At 47.3% G+C, this 22,800-nt stretch overlaps 5 protein-coding genes across 5 annotated transcripts; 4 read left to right on the top strand and 1 right to left on the bottom strand.

Annotated features, from left to right (window-relative positions):
- Positions 1-1,048: 1,048 nt before the first annotated feature.
- Positions 1,049-2,983, top strand: N7506_000040 (uncharacterized protein; the record flags this gene model as incomplete). The annotated part of the gene is made up of 3 exons (XM_056949336.1): positions 1,049-1,442; positions 1,501-1,587; positions 1,641-2,983. 3 exons carry the CDS (start codon positions 1,049-1,051, stop codon positions 2,981-2,983), a joined length of 1,824 nt encoding a protein of 607 aa, XP_056815251.1.
- Positions 2,984-3,637: 654 nt separating this feature from the next.
- Positions 3,638-4,426, bottom strand: N7506_000039 (uncharacterized protein; the record flags this gene model as incomplete). The annotated part of the gene is made up of 1 exon (XM_056949335.1): positions 3,638-4,426. The coding sequence occupies one exon, from the start codon at positions 4,424-4,426 to the stop codon at positions 3,638-3,640; it is 789 nt and encodes a 262-aa protein (XP_056815250.1).
- A 1,367-nt stretch (positions 4,427-5,793) lies between these two features.
- Positions 5,794-6,040, top strand: N7506_000038 (uncharacterized protein; the record flags this gene model as incomplete). The annotated part of the gene is made up of 2 exons (XM_056949334.1): positions 5,794-5,887; positions 5,952-6,040. 2 exons carry the CDS (start codon positions 5,794-5,796, stop codon positions 6,038-6,040), a joined length of 183 nt encoding a protein of 60 aa, XP_056815249.1.
- A 5,534-nt stretch (positions 6,041-11,574) lies between these two features.
- N7506_000037 (uncharacterized protein) lies at positions 11,575-13,644 on the top strand (the record flags this gene model as incomplete). Its single annotated transcript, XM_056949333.1, has 2 exons — positions 11,575-12,469; positions 12,785-13,644. The coding sequence occupies 2 exons, from the start codon at positions 11,575-11,577 to the stop codon at positions 13,642-13,644; spliced, it is 1,755 nt and encodes a 584-aa protein (XP_056815248.1).
- A 4,275-nt stretch (positions 13,645-17,919) lies between these two features.
- N7506_000036 (uncharacterized protein) lies at positions 17,920-21,005 on the top strand (the record flags this gene model as incomplete). The annotated part of the gene is made up of 6 exons (XM_056949332.1): positions 17,920-17,946; positions 17,996-18,055; positions 18,104-18,261; positions 18,374-18,383; positions 18,449-20,652; positions 20,753-21,005. 6 exons carry the CDS (start codon positions 17,920-17,922, stop codon positions 21,003-21,005), a joined length of 2,712 nt encoding a protein of 903 aa, XP_056815247.1.
- Between the last annotated feature and the right edge of the window lie 1,795 nt (positions 21,006-22,800).

Here is a 22,800-nt window from a genome sequence, read left to right as displayed (position 1 = left end):
GCCACTGCTCCGGCCCCCTGCATTTCGGAAATGACCGTTCCCACAAGGAGTACTTCGCCCCCTTCGCTCCCCACTCGTGTCACTGCGAAGTCGCAGGCATCCACCGACTGATTCGACATCCGCCGTGTGAGATGCTGATCTTTCACAGATGGAGGCATGCGACATGGCTCGCGAGGTGTCCTCGCCTGCCTAAATTGGCCGCCCCCAAATGGTCTCCTAGCCATTGGGAGCTTCCTATTTCAGCCCGGTTCAAACCTCTTGAAGCAATCTTTACTATTTGGGGAAACGCATACAGCCCGTGTCTCATTTCCGGGGCAGTACTATGAGCTCTCGATAGGCATGTGGTGTTGTTATCTGCTCGGCGCAGCGTAGCCACCAATGACAAAAATGCCTCTTGCGTCCCCGGGTCCCCATCATCAGGTGTGGGCCCGAAGTCGCTCCATTGATTCCCAACCGATGATGACTTATGAGAAGGCTCGAGCGGGCTACGTGATGATCTGTCGAAATGGCCGCGGAATTATCCCAATGGTGGGACAATTATTGGGTCACACTCGTAACTGTAACCGGACGATACATCGCTTGCAGGGATCTGCGCTGGTTTAGGAACCGAGATATTGCGGATTACGGCTCTGCGAGGCTGACGTGGAACTGCTCGCCATAGTTCACGGAAAGTTAGAGGGATCAATCTAGGGGATTGGTCTACGAAGGCGTCCGCATGTCCGAACAGTCCGATGGAACCGCGGAGAATCGGTGTGCTTGTGCATGAGATGGCCGCCATGATAATTGAACATGGTCTCTGAGCGAGGCAGATTCCGACAATGGAACTATCTCTTTGCTTGTGGGTCCAATTTCTTATGGATCCCAATGTAGCTCAGGAGATTGGTAGCTGAATGAGGATGCTGGCATGTGCAACCTCCGAGTGGCGATACGGCGATGCGGCGGAGCTACTTGGCGTTGTTTAAAGAAGTGATTTCAGACACTTTATAAGCCGTCCGCACTCCTTTTCCATTTCGCCACTTCTCATTTACCGTCTGTTGATTTGGCCGCCATGCATATCAGCCTTGACAACATTAGCTTCTACTCTCACCCTCCTACAAAGCCCTCCTCGCCTGCGCTCCCTGCTTCCTGTTGGAGGGCCTATAATGCCTCTGTGGCTCCTCACCCTCTTCCCCGTGCCCTCCCGCCGAGGCCGTATTTTCAAGAAGCGACCTTCAGCTCAGCATTTGGTGCCAGCACTGATATCTCTCTGGCAACCCCAGATGCCCTGAAGGAAAATTTGGATTCTCGTGCGGGAAATGAATTTGATATCGAAATAGAGAGAGCTATGACGCAAAACGGCCAGGAAACGCATGAGACCGACTTGGACGTGCACATCGACTCAGGGCTCCGAAACGAATGTCACACCGACATGCCTGAAAGTGACCACACATACTTAGTAACTGGTATGTCAGAACCATTGCTGAACTACGATAAGTAAGCGTAGCTAATATCATCCACCAGATCATCCAGACCGATGCCCTTCGGGAGATTCTCTTGATGACTCAGATACGGCTTTTATCCCGGCAGAACCTCAGTTGCGTCATGCTGGTAGGTGCGAACTATTATCTTTCTGTTTGACTTATCTCGCTAACACATACAAGACCCGCCCATTGCCTCAACCGTTGCCCCAACCGACCTGCTTAGATGGCACCGAGATAGTACCTCGTCGCTAGGAACTTATGATGAGACTGACAAGAGCCCTGCTCCGCCCGAAGTCAGCTTGGCTTGCCCGCGTGTCTTGCCATCACCTCCGACAGATGTACCAGCATGGCCTAGCATTGAAACCATTATCCAAGATGAATCTGTCGTAGATGACACCATGTCCGGGTTAGAAAACCATGGAGATCAGACGGGTATTACAAGAAATGGGATGACAACACAAATTTTCCAGGTCAATGAACCCTCAGTCAGCACGTCTATTTCGGATAAGGATATAAGAGGCAGACTCACTGAGAGTCAAGCCCGTGCCTTCTCCCGTCTTGGACCTCAAACTCGCTCGGTCAACCAATCACAAGCCATACTGGCAAACTCTCCATCCCTTTGTACGCGACAAAAGGCAAAGTCCGCCCAGCGAGAGCAATTTCCTGCCGTTTCCGTTGTCATCCCTGTCCGCCGAAACGATGAAGTGGATGCAAGGGCCAAGAAGAAATCTCTAACCAGAATACGACGGTGTAGTCGCTCGAGCGACAACGGCAACGACATTGACAACCTCGAGAAAGTTCGAGTAACACGGACGTCGATGAGCAATTATTCACCGTCGTCAGGTGGACCTAATTTCAAGGCAAGGAGGCGCCCACTGAAAACGTCGAAGAGGGCAAAGAGAAACGTCTTAGCCCCGAGCAATGATATCGTCGGAAAATGCCCTGATCAGTCCCAAACGCCCTCAGGGGGTGGTTTGGCTGTCTCATTGGATCAAACTCAAGAGATTTTCGGTCGTGGAGTTCTCCGTATCCAAACTCAAGGTCCTCGACAGGCCTACTTCATGACGTTCCTTCCAGAGGTTTCTCATCCTTCCTGTATACCGTCACCGTCTGAAATGCCTCCTGAACAGTCCCCACAACAGCCTTTACAACAGCCTTCACGTTTTGAAGATTTTTCTGAGAACGCATCCTCGCGACAGGTGGGACGCAAAAAAGGCCATAAGCGAAACATAGCTGCAGCCTGTGGGGACGGAGACGGGCGGTCGACCAAGCTGCCACGACACTTGCCATCTCGTGATGGTCGCAACGAAGCCCAGCGAAAGCGCAGGAGGCGCTTGCGGTGGTCTTCAGAAGAGGTGAATTTTTTGCTAGAGTTAAGAAGAGACGAGCAACGACCGTGGTCGGAGGTGACAAGCTTATTTTTGGACCGATATCCGGGAAGAAGTCCTGCTGCGATCCAAGTATACTGGAGTACGTGTCGGCGTCGAGAAGGCAAGACTAAGAGCGCGCCAACTACCGTCTAAAACAAAGCATATGCTTCAACCGTCTCCAGTACATACAGCTACAAACTACAGTCTTGGGGAATACCTCCAATGCGGGACATATCCATATGGAAGTCACGGATCGGTAAAACCTCTCCGTCAGCGTAATACCTTGTCGACAATGTAGTCGTTCAGGTCGAAAGCAGATGCGGAATCTGCGGCAACGATTCAGTACAGAAGCGGTGGCCAGCAAAGCCCAGGCATGTCTTCGTGAATGCGCCACAGATCCATCAACCATATGCATTGTTTTGAGGCTTTCGCGGCTTCTATATGTGTAATGTCTTATCCTTTTGTCTTCAAGGAATCTTGTATATGGCGTAAATCGATGTTAAACTGGTGTATTCTTCGTTAGCGTCTTTTTTATTTTTCATCCATCCCTTCGGCCCTCACTGAATAGAACCTCCTTCTGCTACCTTTGCCCGCTGCGAAATGCCTCATGCGAGCGCCAGCGGGCTAAGGCTAATGAAGAAAGCGGGTCATCATTGGTTGATACTTTAATCATGCCGCAGTCTCCGCAGTCGGGGAGGCTACCACTCATTGTGTTACGGAAGGAATGAATTCATGAATACAAATTGGAATATATCATGAACAACTTCCCCGTGACGAAAGCTCTGACAATGGGGCAGCAAGGACTATTCAAAGGAGCCCTCCCCCACCTCGACGTGATAAATCCTCTAGGGAATTCGGTAAATGTTCAAGCTCTTTCAGAAGCGCATCTTGGTCGTCACACTTTCGCGCCGAATCAAAATCAATTAAAACAGCCTGTGAATCACGAATAAGAAAGTTGAATCGGTTTGTATCTCCGTGTTGTATCCCTAGGCGATGTAATCGAGACAAAGCCTTCCGACAGGACTCAAGGTCCTGGGGGCCAGCATGCCTGGCATCCTTGATGCGTTCCATCAAGAACCCAATCACGCGGCCATCTTCGGTCAAATGGCCAAGAAATTGTGGACCGATTCTATAGCCCTCAATCCATTGGTAAGCCGTGGTCTCACTTTCTAGATATGGGATCTCCCAGTCAAAGCGAGCGAATTTAACCACAACCACGTCATTGAACAAATGGCATTTGACTTCATAAATGCCCGTTCGTAACTTTTCTCCGACCACGATCTCCGAATAATCAACATAAGTTTCGTTCCAGGTGTTCTCAACACCAGGGAAAGCGGTCCGAATAGCATAGGCAAAGTGGGGTTGACCATTCGATTCATTTTTGGTCACCAGTCCATCGTTCCAATCTCCAGCGGGTAGGGCGGGTAGAAGCGAAACCAGCGAGGGACCGAAACACATATCGTCAGCACTATAGAGACCAGGGTCTATAGTGACATATTTTATGTTCCGACCGTCGACCAGGAGGCGAAAGAAACTCTGGTCATTTTCGTCGACTTCTGCTTGAAGCAATTCGATTTTCATTTGATTGCGCGTCATATTGTCGAGCAAGCCTTGGACAGAGAAAGTGAGATTGAATGTGAGGGGGTTATCCTAGCCGAATCGCTTTCGAGACCTAGGGACTACTATTTATATTTCAGTGTCATGAGTTAAAAGAACTGAAGAAGCCAGGAGAACACCCCCTGGCTGATCCCTGGCGCCAAAAATATACTGCCGGTCTTTCAGCTCCCTGGCTGAACCTTATTTCTGGGCGACAACGCATCCTGATTGAGTAGTGCACGTTAAAGCCACATGTTTGAAACGAAATTAATTCGATTTCAAGATTTCTCCGCACTAGCCCCAAAGTTTCCCTTATAATTCATCGCGGTCGAAACTTCATTGAGTAATAGGCAGGCGCAAGATACTCTCGGATTTGGGACTGGTTCAAGAAAACCTAATGTGCCACCAGCGCTAACGAGGCGTATCGCCTGTCACTAAACCAGCGCTTATGGCGTTGAAGTATTTGGTTGGCTCTGAGGCAACAAAAAATATTTTAGCCAGATACTCAAGGGTGCCACATCTTGATCCATTCACTTCGCTTTAGAAGCAGAGTGGCCATACCACGATTAGGAGGGGTGTCGGGAAGGAAGGCATATATAAACCCCCAGCCCATTTTCGCATAACCAAATTTCATTTTACTACCCACTTTATTCATACCACATTAGCATATACCGAAACCAAGGTGAGTTTGAAGAGAAATATGCGATTTGCCGAAAGACCTACTCTAAACTGCTCTAGGTTCAAGCAAGGTTCTGATATCAAACCCGGAAACGCCGCCCAGATCTTCACAAGGTATATATTACACTGGCCTTCCTTTCTCGTTTCCGTCAGTTGAGACTGATCTCATGAAGATGTGCACCCAATTCTATCGAATGTATACATGTGGGTGTAGGAAAACCGAAGAGTTTAAACAATGCGAGGAACGCCTTGGCACGAACGTCAAGTGTTCTCCTGTGACGTGGGAACCATTGGATCCTTCCGTCCATATGTGTGCGCGACACATGGTGAAGCCTGGCAAAGACGAAATGCGCAGATAGGAGAGAGTTTTGAGATATTGTCAACGGATGGAAAGAGTCATCGAGTATTTATACATAACTAGCAAGGTTCAAAGCGAACGTCAGGCTTTGCAGCTCCTGTGATGGTAATTGCCAGCTAGCATATGGCAGGAGATATCCAAGTTAACTCTTGAAATCAATTTCTTTATTTCATCAGTTCACTTTGGCTTGTGCTTGCCGTCAATGATCTCTCCACACTCTCTAATATGATCTCGGTAGCTCTCCTTCGTAAATTTTCGGCGCCAGTGTAGTGGACGGCCGTAATGATGAGATTTGCAGGCAATACAATGAAATCCCCATTGCGGACTTGCCATGCGAGCATCAAGAACTGGCGCTCGAATGATTCCCATAAAACGCAAAGGATTAGATGAAAACCCGTCAAACGAGTCTTCAGATCTGGGCAGTCGTGGTTTCACTCCACCAATGGATGTCGCCTTTCGAGACTGATGAATTTCGAGTCTCTTGTTAAGACTCTCTGATGCGTATTGTTTCATTGAGTTGCTGTCCCCGTGCACCACGATTCCTGCCTCACGCGCAGCAGAATGGTCGATTAAAGTAAGTCGACGGCGACATTTGATCCCTCGAGACGAATAGCGACCAGGAATACTCTTGAAAGAAGGAAGTCTTGCTAGATGTTCTGAGCGAAGTCCAAATTTCCGGATCACGTCACTTCGTAGGAGTGGTAGGTAGTCGGTTTTCTCGGTAAAGCAGAGAAAACAAACGCGACGACAGGTGGCTAGGTATAGGTAACCACCAAAGTCACCACAGCTGTCACAATCAGCTGTACGCAGCTTATCATATAGATCTTGGCATGAAAAAGAAAATCCAGTTCTGATGCTGAGACATCCTCGGATCGAAGCTGGCGCGTGCGTAACGATTTGTTTGTATTGGGGGATCTGGTTTACGACCAGCCTTGTTCGTCTGTTGACGCGCCGAAAATGAGTCATTGATCGAATATCAAGCCGTAGAAGGATCATTTGAAGGATTTCCAGAGGCACAATTTCCAACAGTCCAAGTCCGTAACACGGAACGCGATCATGACCGTTATCTAGAGGACAGAGACATTCAATATCATCTAGCGTGTGATCAATAAGATCAAGAAATGCATATGTCGATTCGCTTAGCCTTTGGATTGCTGACATGATATCAGAGGGTGAATAAGTGCTGGTTTTCGAAGATGTTTCGTCGGTTTATGAATGACAGGGGCTAGCAAAAAGTATTGGATACGCGGCAAGACGTTATTCCGATAAATGTTTCCTATATACTCTCTTCTTTGTTGGCCATGTGTTAAATGTGCCGTTGGCAAAGAAAAACCAGGGAATGCATTTGAGACCAACACGATGCTCCAAGATTTCTACATATTCCCAAAGCCATGTGATCTATTAGTGCTGTCATATGGCAGTCTGCCATTTTCGGGATTGGGCAGCAGATCATGTGATTCTCGGGCGCCTTGCGACCGGGACAGTCCCGCCTTCCCCCTCACTATCAGTCGCGTCTTCAACAACACTTCCCTGACTGAAAATAAGTCTGATTGATCTGGCAGTCTGAAATATTCCCATTGCATCCGCATTTGCATTGGACAATTTTTTCGGCGTGCCAAGCTACCAGCTATAGACAGTGGAAGAGCCTTCGCTAATGATCTGATAGAGAATTCCACGTATTGCCCTAGGACCCTCTTCTGTAACCATATATAACCATATATTTTGAAACTTGGAAGCGATGATAGTCCAAGTGTACCTATATCGATCACTGCCCATAATTTAACGAGAAACTGGCTGCCAAACGTCTTTGCCTATCAGATAGTACATTATATTACATGAGGAGACTTGGCTTCTAAAAGGCGATCGGACTAAATGGAAGCCCAGTGCCCTAACTAGTATTCGGCACCGTCTTCGAGGGCATTCTTCTTTCCACCGTGTGATTGAGGAGTGGATAAATCGGTGTATCCCATTCTCATAATCCTGCCTTTAACAAGTCGAATGTTTGGAGGGATGTGAGGAAGCATAATGATTTGGCTGTCCATGTTGCCGTCTGATTGCATAGAGTCCGTCTGTGATATGTCTGCTGAAAGGCTGTAGAGTAAGAAGGCAATATCAAAAGTTTCGCGCTTTTTAGGAAAGGCTCACTATGACAGTCTTCAATTGAACTGAGTTTTGACGCTTCTCCCTTCTCCTTTGGCTTTGGACTGTAAACTGGTGGAGGCCTTCGGAGGCTAGATGCAGGTTTGATATTTTCCGGCTCATATACCGCAGGTTCAGTCAGTGTATATGGGCTGACAGCATTTGGGATCGTTTGCTCTAGGTTCTCGTCTATTTTCTGTTCGATTTTCGGTCCCCAAAATGCCTGCATGCAGTTTGGTAGAAGCAATCGAAGCGAGATAGAAGACAAGCACTCCATGGGGCCGATTTGTCAAACAAATTCAAATAATTGTGGTAAAAGCATCAATATATAGGTTCCAAACTTGGTTGGTGCTATTTTATTCAAACCAGGAGGATATAAGGGGACCTATTTATACTGTCCAAGATGGTCATCTATCGCACCTTGTCATGAACTTAAGTAAGTACCAGAACCCCTCACTGGTGACGATGATATGCTTGTCGCAGTCTAGGTGCATGGCCTTCGGAATCGTCTCATACAAATAGTATGGCCGAGAAGGGTGTTAAGCGTGGGGTGGGTCTAAGATATGGCTGATCGGCGAAGCCGGGAATTGGATGGCTGTCAATGTTCCAGGCAAGAAGCTATATCTGGCTGCCAGGTGGTCATTCAAACCTACGTCAGCCTGGAGCGTCAACCTTTTGCGTACTATGGTCGAGTATGAGGATGATCAGTGAAGTTGCGGAGTTGAATGGCTATCGATTACCCTTGAGAAGGTCCTACGTTAGTGATTTTCATGCTATCACCGAGATACCCGAGAAGCCCGTGCAAAGGCCTATCTAGCAGCCTTCAAGGCGCAAAGCGAGGCTCACTGGAATCAAAATAGTGATTCTCGTTTCATCGAAGGGTACTGTGGAGGCTATACACTTGTGTGGAAGACATCGAGTATAATTCAGATTGTTGATTGTCGACAAAGCTAATACTATGTAATACGAAGGAACACCAATATCCTCGCTAACACATGTTACCTAGGGCAGATTGTGGATGATATTCCGTACGCGTTCCGGCGAGGATACATGGTTCGAGATAGGTGAACCGTTGAGCCGCGAAGCACCCATTTTGATCGAGAACGCCCTGCAATGTTAGCTGATTTCGGATGTACGAGCGAACAGTCTTGTGCTTACAGAAAAGAAAAGCCTCTTGATGTACCCTGGTTTCTGCTTGAAAATCACTACGTCAGTCATTAAGCCTATGAAAAATTGATAGACGACACACTCATATACGACAAGCTTCAGCCCTCCAATGCGCGGATCATTCTGGATATTACGAATAACCAGCGGATTCTGCAATGTAGCAGGAACGAAACAACCTAGGGGAGTGAGTGACCCTCCTCGAAACTCCACCCCAGTGGTAGTCTCTTCGTCTCTTACGCTTTCGTCAGATAAATAGGTTATGGCGCTAGCGGGGTGAGACTCACAGTGGTATGCCTTCTGTAGAATATTCTTGCCAACAAATGAAGAAAGCACAGCTTAGGTTGGCCATTGGGACGTCAGAAAGGAGGTTAAATTCTGGATTAACATCGATAATTCCAATGTTGAAGAAGGAAGTTGAGGACATTCCGGCGAGCTTGTTCTGTGTTGAGAGATCTTGCCACATTATAGAGCTCGAGGAAGAGGCCTTATAGAGTAAATGAAAATAGAGTTGTTTGAGGAACTATAGGTGCAGAGCGAGGAGAACTATATATATTCAAGCTGTCGGTGGACGATAGGCCTAGGCAACGCCGCGAGATTACCGTTCAATTGATCTAAGGTGATTGGAATTAATTCTTTTTCCCTCAAAATCATTTATGTACAATACCCGCTGACAGAATGGGTTGTGAATTATTTTAGTGCTTCACCCGTGATAACCAGCCGCTGGATTGCAAACTGGTAGACGCCTTTTGAGGGTTTAGTTTTTTCCGGCTCATTTACCGCAGGTTCAGCCAGCCTATAGGGGCTGGCAGCAATCGAAGCGAGATAGAAGTCAAGCACTCCATGTTGTCTCGTATAGACGAGTATGTGGTAGCAGCATCAATGGAGAGGTTTCGAACTTAAGCTGGTGCTTCTTCATTGAACCCAGGAGGCTATAAAGGGACATATCTCAACTGTCCAAGGTGACCATCAATTGCGCCTGGTCATTACCATAGATCTAGCATGGTGAGTACCCGCACCTCTCTCTGGTGATGATGGTATGCTCACATCAGAAGCCCGCCCCGATTCCCATCCAAATCCTGTATGGGCCGGCAAAAATTGCTTTGAAGACATTGCTCTTCTTGAGAATTGCATCTCCGTCACTCTTGGAATGGAGACCCTCGGAAACCCTCAGCCAAGATGCTAGAATCTTGCTACGTGTCTGCAACACTTTGAGAAGCAGAAGATACCAGGAACCCCGTTTCGATGAGAACATTTCTCTCAAAAATGACATACACGTCCACGTGGGGAACACATTACTCGATCTCAGTTATGGTACTGTTCTAATGCTAGCGCTGATGACTTGGCATTTTGATGCTTCATCTTCTGAAGCATCACGGGGCTTGATTTCTTTCTTGAGATGGCCTTACGACAGTGAAGTGAAGGGAGTACTTCAGGGTCGATATCGAAGCATAATGTGTGAACCGGGCTCTTCAAACTTCGACTTTTTGCTGTCCTAAACTGAGCCCTATCTAGTGATCAGTGCAATTGGTAAACATGGAGTGAATTATATCTGCTTTGCTCAACAGTAACCGAGCTTTTTGAAGCGGATACAAATATCTTCGAGACGTTCCTTATACCAGTCCTTTAAAACGTTGTGGATCTCGTATCCGAGAACTTTCCCAAGCTTGTACCTTTTTGCATATTCCTGCAGGTATTTGGAATGAAGGTACTGGTAACAAAGAGCTTTCTTTGAGTCGAGATCTTCCACCGGTTGTTGCGAAATAATCGGATCATCGCCGCTCAGAGGAACGAACTTTGTAATCCCATATTTCCCTAAGACCCGTGAAATACCGACCTCAAGCACCGCAAGATCCACTAGGAATGCTTCATGTGTGATGCCATGGTCATCCTGGGCTTGGTGCTGATCGCCAAGCTCTTGAAGAGCAATGGCATCAAAAACCACATTATTGAGGCCCCTTCTTTTGATGTCTTCCATAAGTGTGAGTCCATTGGGAGGAAACCAAACTCGTACGGTCTTGTTTGGTTAGAGATTGTGTTAATGTGGAGAAAGGGTAACTTACATGTAAACGAATCATTACTGAGTTTTTGGCAGAAAGACTAGAGTCTGAAGAGGGAGAAAAGGCCGGCTGTTCTTCCAACATCATAGGCATGGCGCCTTTCGCAGGTTCATGTATACTACTTCGATTGGGGTCTGGGCCCCCGAGTAGAATTGTCTCGCGCGAGCCGTTTGGGGAGGAGAAGAGGCGGGAAATGCAGTTTGAAACCACACAATAAACTCTCTGTAGACTCAAGCAGATCATAGCTCGCTGCCGTGAATTCTCAAATGAAACTTCGAATGAGCGATGGGCCAGAGAAATGGAGGCCTCTTTATGTCATGATACACAGAGAAGAATCGGCATCTCCTGTTTAGAAGTTGCTGTCCCAAAATCGCATTCAAGTCGCTGCTGATAACCCATCCTGTCCAACCACGTCCTCTATCAGAATGAAAAAAGAACTTATCTCTTAGTGAACAACAGCTTAGCTACAGTCAATGGGCCAAGATTTCAAAATTCGTATTGTCCAACAGAACGCAGTCAGGCAGCCTCTCTAGAAGACTCAGCCGATGAGCTGAGGGGTAAAGGCGCCACAGGCAAGAGATCTCCTTACTAGTGCGCCCGAAATATGAGTTGGGGCGCACTAGCAGGGATCCCATATGCACATGCTCGCTGCATCTGAGAGTTCGTGAGCGGTGAACAATGCCCGCCGTTTCGGTCTTGATCGTTCTTCTCGGCCGTGACATTCTCCATTTTTCAACTTCTTCCCCATAATGATCAACATATCCGCGATTGTTGAGGCGATTCAAATTTTGTCGAGACTGGATGCAATTAGCACTCAAGACCTTATACCGTACCGAACCACGTTGGAACAAACCTTTCGAATTATAGAGAAAACACTAGACACTATTCCGAGCGACGCTCCTCGGTCGGAAACCAGTCTCCAACATTCTTCCCAGCAGCCTACACCAACAATTTCCATTACTTGCTCGGAAACACCTGCTAGCAGTGGGACGTCCTGCACTACCCAATCGTCGGTGGAAGAGACCGGTGAAAACAATGGCACGACCGAGGAAGCATCAGAAGCCATGGATGCTCAAAGACTTATGGATGCGCTTCATGGTGCCCGTCGATCTGAAAAGGTTTTCAAGTATTTATCATCTCAGCGCGATCCACTTGCGCAGACCGGTGACGACTGGGTCCAAGAGGACCCTCGTGTGGTCGATATCCGACTTTGTAACCGAGGCTGCTCACTGGATGCGTGTTTCCGACGCGGACTTGGACAAAGGTCCCTCGCAATAGAGTTCGATGAATGGGAACGTGAAGTTTTCGGAACATCACGAGTGTCTGGGCGTTCTCTAGATCCGGAGGCAATTGACGATAACAGTGGGCTCATCAACAGGTTCCTGGCACAAAACGCTATTCCATTCAAAAACAAAGAATCGGCATCTCATGGTATTAGAGACGGCATTCGTTTGCTCGTTTTCGAACGGATATATGGCCACGTTGGGGTGTCAGCCATTCTGACATTATTGTTCACTTTGTTTCGCGACGTCAAGTATGGAAGTTTCGTGGCCCTGAAACATCTGCTTCGCAAATCTGGTGCCTGGCATGATCTGGCAAAGGACAAATCCTCATGGTTGACTGCCTGTCAAATTCGATATGATGGTAAGTCTGTCGCACATTCATAAGATCGCATATTCATAAGAGCACCTCTAATTTCGATGGTAGCAAGGCACACTATGTGGCGAAAGATTCAAAGAACTTGGGGGTGCGAAATTAGCGGAAGTTTGCTCCATACAATTCCAAGTCAACTCACAATATTGGGTGATCCACAAAATTATGAGCAAACGCGCCGTTATCTACTCAACTCGGGACCCACAATATCAAGCAATCGCTTCAATCTTCACCAGTCGGACTCATATTCACATGATAGACGACAGCCTCCTCTGGTTGAACACAATACAATATCAACCATTCAAGCGCCACGGGAAAGAAGCGTTCCGCTGGCTATCTCTGAATTGATCAATCAGGATTCGGAGCCTCGACCTCTGACTCACTCGAGGAATACCGAAACCGATATGAGCTCTGCCAGGGGTCGTAGTACGGAAGCGGCTGCATATCTGACAAGACAGATACAACCAGTTTTTGAGCATGAAAGTAGAGTCTTGGAACTCCGCACCCGATATGACATGGATCAAGTTCCACCAAATTTCAATCGATGTGACTATGGAAAGATCCGGCCACTCAGCCAAGATGAGACCCTGAATATGAATCTCTGCACCCAGTTTGACCCTGGCCGCATCCCTCCAGCATTCAACCAATTTGACTACGGTACGATCCCGTCAGTAAGCCAGGATGAGACGGTGGATATGGATCTCTGCGCCCAGTTTGACCCTGGCCGCATCCCTCCAGCATTCAACCAATTTGACTACGGTACGATCCCGTCAGTAAGCCAGGATGAGACGGTGGATATGGATCTCTGCGCCCAGTTTGACCCTGGCCGCATCCCTCCAGCATTCAACCAATTTGACTACGGGACGATCCCGTCAGTAAGCCAGGATGAGACGGTGGATATGGATCTCTGCGCCCAGTTTGACCCTGGCCGCATCCCTCCAGCATTCAACCAATTTGACTACGGGACGATCCCGTCAGTAAGCCAGGATGAGACGGTGGATATGGATCTCTGCGCCCAGTTTGAAGATGCTGGCCGCCCTCCAGTCTTCAATCCCGGCTATGGAACTATTTCATCAACTACCCAGAGCGAAGACCAATATGAGGGCCTCCGCAATTACGACAATAATTTTCCATATCGCGAACGCCATATGCTTTCCGTGTTTTGAAATTGAAGAGCTAGATATGATCATGATATATATCGTTGTTGTACACATTGCAATTTGCTTTCCACCAACTAATCGTGTTCTGACAACTAACCATTCATGCATCTAAATTTTTCCACTCCCGTCAAGTGTTACTATTAGGATGTCCGAGCCGGTGAAGCGGTCTGGCGTGAGAACTCGATCGATGTCTGTAATGTCCCAGTATGAACCCGGCAGTAAGGTTTCCGCAGGTGTCAAGTTTGAATTTCCTTGTATGGGCGCGAGCCACAGCCGTTTCGTAGGGTTCTCGAGCCGAGCGGCTAATGCGAAGTGAAAAACTGTGCAATCGAGTACCTAGATGAGGACTGTAAGATAAATGGTACAAAATGGCTGTGGCAAGATAATACAGACTTTATGACCCCGAGCTTCTATATCTGCTTTCATTGCGATGCATTCCTTCAAAAGTCGATATTGCCAGCCTAATTCACTCTCTTTGACCCGTTCCATGCTTCCGCTCTGGATAAGACCCCTCATATTCGACAATATCGTTTTCGCGCTTTCCCACAGAGGCTCACCCGCCATTTCTTCGCAAAGCCCAAAAATTGACTGTAATAAAGTCAGCTTGGTGGTTTCACCCGACTTGGTTCGATACTTACCGACTATAGAAGAAATGCTTGTGGAAGCGAGGGGTCTTGTCGACATTGCGTCCGGCGGAATGGGCGGGGCTGTTACGGCCTAACGTCACATGACAGGAGCCCAAGTCGGAATAATAAGGCAGTAATAATGAACAATCTTGAGGCATGCTAGTCCTCAGTTCCGGAAGTTCATTGTACGGAGACGCATGCAAAATGGAAAGTGATATTGTGGGTTTTCCACTTTGTTGTGTAGCAAAGGATGAATCATTGGCGTGTCTGGAGAGGATGCATGATGAGTAGCAATTCGCGTAGCAATTCTCGTAGTCCTCATTTCCCCCATCTCGTGCACACATATTTTATGTACTGTAACCGCTAGCTTGTGTCCCAAGCACTTTCACAGTTAGCTCGTTTCAGACGGCCGAGAGATTAAGATATGCTCCGCAGGCATATATTTAGCTACCAATTACTTTTCTCTTAATTGAATCCATAGGTAGAGTAAATATATTTTAGATCCATTACCAATAATGGTACCCATCAGGTAACTAGTTAACTAGGTATGCACCTCCTTGCCATGTAAGCGTTCTGTTAGCTGCGCGTTGTATGAAACTCCATGTGTCGCGCCCAAATTCATGCATCATGTCAGACCGTGGTCTATTCTACGATAGGTGAGTTATGACGCTGTCGAACGTCAACTCCACCGAAATGTCACGTTTCGTGTGCGCGTCTAGCTTTACATGGAATACCCCGCGTACATTGTATTGCAGGTATTTGGAATGAAGGTACTGGTAACAAAGAGCTTTCTTTGGGTCGAGATCTTCCATTGGTTGTTGCGAAATAATCGAATCATCGCCGCTCAGAGGAACGAACTTTGTAATCCCATATTCCCCTAAGACCCGTGAAATACCGACCTCAGGCACCGCAAGATCCACTAGGAATGCTTCATGCGTGATGCCATGGTCATCCTGGGCTTGGTGCTGTGTGATAGTATCTGTGGCTGCATCCTATGCTATTTGCCAACTACCTGTTATGCAGGGCCTAGAATATGGGCACACTTAGTGGCATTTAGTTTGGCCTTATGATTTATGTCATCTCACCCACGGCTGCGGGATTGGCGCTGGCTGAGACTCCATTTCTGGCCTGCCGCGTATTGTCTCGTAGTTTGAACTCTAGTGTACTTGGTCAGCAATTTCACGTCAAGGTCTAAGCGTTTATCGATTGGAGGTTCAATCTTCCTGCCCTTTATGCGCAATTTTAAGGAGTTCAAAATATCAGAAATGTTAAATAGCAGCATCTTTCGCCCTCCTTCAAGGATAAAGACACAATTTTCTTTCCAAATTAGACGGGCATTGCTAAAGTTCTATTCTTCATTACATTTATCATGTTTCGAACTCCCATTCTAGGATATCCCCTGAGGGCCATAAGATGGTTCAGGGAAGACATCTATAAGAATAGCCCTGAGAAGCGCAGCGAAGCCGAGGCGGCTATCAAGAAGTTCTATGATTCCAACAAAGACAGCATGGAGAATCGAGGAGTCTCTGAAGCGGTTGTCAAGTAAGTGCTTATAGATGGCGATATTACGGGGAGAGGATAGCCGATAAGGTAGATTGGGTAGGGCGATGATGATAAGTTTCACTAAACCAGTCAGCAAGTTGGTTTTGGGTAGCTGAAGGATGTTGGCGATGCTGCTCTCTGAGAGCGATCTTCTGTTGATTTGTGATGGCCTGACGGGGCATCCTGATTGGCCGGATATAATCAGGATAGTACGATATATATCCTGGGAGGAATGCGATATATTGTTGTAAAGAAGAAGATACGATATTTGTATGGGAAACCGAAATTCTGGCGAAAAAAAATCGCACAAACTAGGATATCGCACTTAAGTCAGGATCGTACTAAACCGGTTTTACTGTATTTTCCGAAACAGATTAGTGTTACCCCGTGCAATCAAAATTAGCGGCAGCCTGGTCTTTCAACTTATCTTGGAACCAATATCCACAGCACAACACATCATGGAAATCTTTCAGTCTTTGACGGCAGAGATGATACAGGAGCTGCTAGTATTCTGAGGCATCGGTGACCGCAGCGATGAGTCTATCAAGCAACACATCTCAGCATTCTTGAGTGCTGTTCGAGCAACTAATTCCACTGACACGCATAGTCCGGGAAAAGGGGCTGCAGGCAGGAATAACAGATCCACCACATCTACTCCCAGAGCTAGTCCGAATACTGAGGCCAAGCGCGATTCTTGTCGACTCCTCCCCGCACCTGAATAGCTCTTAAAAGTGATCGAAGCTCAACTTTCTTTATATCACAGATAGAATTTGGTCGAAATTTGGTCACAATCACGTGTAGCAAAATTATGTGACCATAATGCTGGGCCAATTAAAATATTCAATCTTCTAAATAATCAAAGGGCAATCAGAGCGCTCGAGGGCGTGTAGAAATGATTCTCATGCCTTCTCCTGGGGGATCTTGAGGTATCGGGTACTGCACGTGATCTATGAGTCACATATGCCCACCTGCCTTTAGCGGGCATACGTCATCGCAAAGGCACATATCACTTGATAGCATAGAATTTAGGATGCTGTGACTAGAATTTCTGCTTGGAGGACGCATGAGTTGACTCTTTTGACACGTGAGGTAATAGAATTTACGATGCTGTGACTACTGATGTGTCCTGATTCAGGACCGATTTGTCAGCTAGCTACCCGGCGTTTAGTTGTCTGTGCAACTCAGGATCAGGAACCGCGAGGTTTCGGTCCCACTTGATCGGCGAGGCAGTGGGCATGAAACGAACTTCACAATAGGTTTGACGAAATCAGCACTCGATGTTTGACGGAGGAAGGGGAAGAGAATCACGCAGCTGCTTCACCCAACTGAGATCGCTCACACTAGTCTTTCTGATTGGCAGGCCCTCTGCTTCTCTTGATTTCTCTGTGATTCCTTCTCCCTTTTGGTTTCTGAAGGTACCAGTGGTCAGCTATATATAGTTCATTTGGTCCAATAGGAGGACAGTATGCTTCCATATTCCCCCTGAAGTGACGTCACCCAGACTGAAAGTACGTTGAGTCAAGTCGGACGGCATTTTCCAGTACCCCCGCTCTTCCCACCTTTCCATCTAGCCAATATAGGGTAAAATCTTTTCTCACACCTGTGCCAAGCGCTCACTGATCATTACTAAGCGCTCCGGGAGCGCTCCGGGAGGCGGGGTTAGAAACTCACCATCATTGGTCAAGTCTTTAGGGTCACATGGTCGACCTGGATGGATGCTGACTCATTCGGGTCAGCGAAATCTTGATAATGTCTACTAATCCTTCCGTAAACCTCTTCCTAATCTCATCTTCGCAACCGTGCTGTTTGGATTAAGGACCATAAATTGCCAAAAATATCTCAAGGGATCTCCATGAACATGAGTGCGCCTGTTGCGCAAGTCATAGTTGACAAGATGTTGAGTTCAAGATTCATTGTATGCCACGATCAGGGAGGGTGAGCAGATCACTGAGCACGCCCTGATCAAGCTCTGAGCAAAGGATGAGTGGCTACCACCTTGGTCTGCTCCATTTGCTGGTTCTTGCATCCATTTCCTTAGCTCTCACGCCTCCTCTCGGACGAAATCCATACTCGTCACCAGCACAATTCTCCCCACGGTAGTATTTATACCGGAATGCTTCAGATTAAGTTGACTCTGAATGTAAGTTAGCAACTTCGGCTCGGTCTTTCACTCGCTCACATTGCTACAGATCACCCGCGATAATGAGTCGAATAATCTCAACAATCTCCCGACAGTGTCGGATGATGAGGTTTGTTAATTCTCGAATCGGCCTGTGAGCTATCTAATTCTCTCCTAGATTTTACAGGCACTTTCCTACGTGTGCAAAGTCCAATCATCGCTCTCTCGCGATAAGATCGTCAACCTGTACGAACAAACCGGAAAGATAACCGACTGTCTCGTCAACTATGATATCAAGGACGATGGCTCTTTTCCACAGCAGTCTGCGGCTGGTTTGTATGACACTGCTGGCATAAATGCTAGCTCTTTTGCACCTCGTTTCATAAGTAATGTTCACTGAATTCCGCCCATCAAGGTCTTCATTGCTAACATCTCTTGCTTTTATCAGATCCCTCCCTGTTAACTTTGGACAACGGCACGCGAGACCATACTAAAACACCATCATATCTTACACCCGATTCAGATCGATTCCACACCCCCTGCACAGTTAGGCACGAGAGACCTGTTGAGTGAATCACCATCGTCGCTATATAATGAGGAGACTCAAGGGCACCGCGCCCCAGGCGCCTTAGACGAGCACGAACATCCGCAGGTCGAAAAATCCGGCGTAAGGTCAACAACGCACGGCTCATCTCAATGTGATGAAAATAAATTTGAAGCCGCCCTTCGAGAAATTGAGGAGATGGAATCATCCCTGCGCCATTCGCCCCATGTTCTTCCAGGATCCCCCGATCGTATGAACGACCCCCAAGCCTCTATAAGCTCTCCAGTTGGAGAAACCGACAAAGGACTGGAAAGAGCAGACCTCGACGAAGCTGGCTCCTCAACCAGTCAACCAAACAGGCAGATCTCCGACCGCGACGATGTTGACGGAAGGAATCACGACATATCACATGGGGTTTTCCATCATGTTACTTCGGTTAGCAATATCCAGGAACATCGTCATGAGGTGGAAACAACAGATACCGACGAAGACACACATCGAGATAGCCCAGATACCTCCATTCGTTATGACAACCCTCTCCCAGTCTCAGAGAACCCCATAGGTGGTCCGAGATCGGACCTAGGCGATTCATATTCCACCACCCAAACAAGCATCCTCGGTTTACCAACGACGTCAGTGGTAGCAGGGAGAAGCGTGGCTCCATGTGATTGGACGCCAGATGGAAATTATTCTGCTGGTCAAACTCCCAGAAATTGCCAAGGCACACGGTATATATCGAAACTGACAACCGTTGAAGATGGCACTGATGAAGACAAATGCAGTGATACTGCGGAGTCATTCATCATTGATGATAAATTCGGGGATTCAGACATCGAGGCCGTCTTGGACGACGCACATAAATTACTGGAGGACACTTCTACCGATCGCGAGGGCTACCCTCGTGGGACAGATGTATCTCAAGTGCCGCTTACACCCGCGAGCCTCCAAGCCAACTGCAAGCGAAAGCTTTCATCTGCCGTTGATTCTGAAACTGACCATTCCTCGAGGAACCTTAGGCCTCGTCTTGAGGATGAGAATGGTCAATTTTCTTCGAAACCTCTGTCAATGGTTGAAGATGCCGCCAACTATGATGAATGTGAGGAACCCGAAGACTTATCTGCCGATGATGATAGTCTCGGGGATACGGAGACACAATCCACCTCGAAACATACACATTGGCCTGGGCAGAATACACTCAGACTTGAATTTATTTCAGAGAATCCCGCAAAGGACATTGAAGCGTTGATCCAAGCTGCCGACGTTGATGAAGATGATCACATCAGAGAAAGTTCTCGCAGGATTTCCATTTCTGCAGGTTCTGGTCGGTCTTCCGAATCTATGTCGAGGTCTGTCGAGTATTCTAGCAACATTGATAGTGATACAGGAAGTAGTCGCAAACGCAGACACGCTGCCGTTTCCCTTGAGGAAGACGATGCGTCGCGGTACAGCCCGATTCTTTCCCCAAGAGCCGTTTCTGATGATGGTCAAACAGAGGCAGCAGCTCAACCTCCATTAGCACCCACAGAGGACGTCAGAGAAGAGATGGATGCTCGGAGCCTGTTTTCTCAATGCACTTCTAGGCTGGAAAGTCCTTCATCTGGGAAATTTGAGGAATCTGAACAGTCTGATGAAGAAATTGAAGGATGTGAATCGAGCAAGTCCGATATCTTGCAATCATTATTTTCCCGATTTACTTCGCAACAGCTGTCCGAAGTTCAGCGCATTGGCGATCGCCTTCATTCGATCGATCTCGCTGCCTTGCTAGGAAAATACTCTTCCACCTGGAAGGTATCTGGTTTCTGGGACGGCCCTTCCTGGAATCACTCAAGCTCCTCGAATGCGGCTCAAATGCCTAATCCTGCCGATTTTATGACCTATATGATGCGCATGCACAAAGAGAAGGATATTTATGATGTAAAGATACGTCTTGGTCGATGTTCTCTGTTTCTGTTGTTTATCAAAGAAATAGAGCGTGAACGACAACGGGGCACAGCGGAGACTGCTGTGAAGAGAAATGCCGTCAGCACGCTGTGTGACTCGAGAGGCATGACAACGGCCGAGAAAAGAACGCTCCACAAAACATTCCACAATGACAAGAAAATCGGTGAGTATTGGTGGTGGTGTGTGTACTACTTCGGCCCCAGCTTCCTCATTCGGTGCAGTAAAGAAGCTGGCAAAAAAATGTGAGAAATTTCTCAGTAAAGTACTATTCATCTCAACTCACATGCCTATAGAAACAATTTCCGTTTCCCGTTGGATGCTATGATTGCATACGCCCTACAGGGGGGACTCCCCTGCCGCGAAGCCTTATCCAGCCCTCGACGAGGCTGTGGTTCATCTGCTGATAACGGGCACGTTCTCCGAAGAGTTCTCACGACAGAACGTCAAAGAGTGGGAGAAGTCCCCGGCCGCAGAATCAGCTACGCTTAAGAGGTGGCGACCTTTTAGTACTGAAGTGGTCACTGAGGAGGCTCTTGCAGACCTAAAAGAATGGCAGGCTAACCCCGCAAATCGCTTGCTAAAATTTGAGTCTTAAAAACGTAGCTCTCTATTTCACTAGGCCGTTCCGGCGAAACGCTTGAGTTTCGTGATGCTTTGTTTTGTACTAATGTGTTCTCAGTTGCTTAAGTATATATGTTTCAATATGATCCCATTCTTACTTTTTTCACGTCTTCCTCGGCTAAAGTGTCGTTATCGGGTTATTCAAATCAGAGCAGTGAAAATAGGTCATATAATATGACTAGCATGGTAGCCTTCGAAGTGTTAGGTGAGGTTATAAACTAGGGGGCGATGAGTTTTCTGACTGTCCGGATAATGCTTCCGGAACGTGGCGAGCATGGAACCGCACGCTGTGTAAGTGTAGAACACCAAGTTACATGAATACCATAGAGCCATTAGCCTGCTTTAACCATAGGTTCCACCTTGAATGGAGGCTGCCACACAATTTGAGTGTCAGCTTCACTCGCAGAATGGCACGGGAGAATCGTCCTGAATCAGGACGGATTACATAACGTTCAATCTGGTGGTCGGTCAATAATTCTTCCGCGATAAGCTGGTGGAATGCAGGCTTGGGGGGTTTTATCACGTCATTCCCCTGGTATAGTCACGTGCCTTTTTAGGTGTGTTACTGGACTTCTAGCTCTTTATAAAAATTTCTTTGTCAATTTTGGCTTACCTAAATACGTCCTGATTCAGGACCACTTCAGCTGCGATCACTAATCTACACCGAAAATCCGAGGTTTCTGCTTTATACTCGGCGAGGTTCTTACCATTGGAGACTATTATTAGTATGGCCTTGGGAGCTATACCTCACCATTTTTCACATGATATGCTTATCGAGAGCGAAAATGGGATGTATACGTATTATTTAAATAATATATCAGGCTATTATGATTCGAACATATATATATTTTTTTTATTTTTTTTACTGTCAATATAATGAATATGTTTTTACGGAGATCGGAAGTCGAATACCTTTATTTCGATTTGCAGTCGAAACGCAGAGCCGTCTGCTCAAACTCCCAAGCTGTTCAGTTTTGTCTTTCACTAACCTACTGTACAGACGGACGGATGGATGGATGGATCGATGATATCATTTACCCCGACCTCTCGCTTTTCTTACTGTACAGTACCACAATTTGCTGCCGAGACAGACCAATGTGCATGCGGACAAGCAAGAGAGACGGTGGATCACTTTTTGTTTCGGTGTCGGAAGTGGACCGCGCACCGGACGGAAATGCCGCAATGCACCCACACTCACCGAAGTAACATATCCTTCTTCTTGGGAGGGAAGTCACCCTCCGACGATCAAAAGTGGAAGCCGAATTTGGAAGCAGTGCGAGCCTCAATACGGTTCGCGATCGCTACGGGCCGGCTTGAAGCCACTTAACCTTGCCGACGAACGCAGATAGAACACCTTCCCCTACTAACCCCAACACCTTGTGACAGACGGTAGACGCGCTTCAACTGCCGAGCATAGGATGTTGAACACTTGAAAAAGCGCCTTCAAGCCAGTCTACCCACCAATACTAATCCACAGGAACCAGCTATGAGATTGAAATCTGAAACGGGAAATACGGAAGGAATTACTGTATGGGCTCCAAGGAGTCACGGCGTATACCCAAACATGCATGTACTGGTAGTTTAGTGATAGTTGCCCTCTCGGCTCAGCCGCCGGGCGTTAATGAAGTGTGTGTGTGTGTGTGTAAACTCTGGACATACATATTGATACTTGATCAATCTAGTGAGCGAAAGGGAACTAGCTTTAGCAAATCGGTAGTAACTCGCCCGATATAACGACAACTCTATAACTATAGGCTACCGCTGTTGAG

Source organism: Penicillium brevicompactum (assembly GCF_028827555.1).
Source record: "Penicillium brevicompactum strain IBT 35665 chromosome Unknown utg000001l_segment0_segment0, whole genome shotgun sequence".
NCBI lineage: Eukaryota > Fungi > Ascomycota > Eurotiomycetes > Eurotiales > Aspergillaceae > Penicillium > Penicillium brevicompactum.
This window is presented reverse-complemented; position numbering and strand designations above follow the sequence as displayed.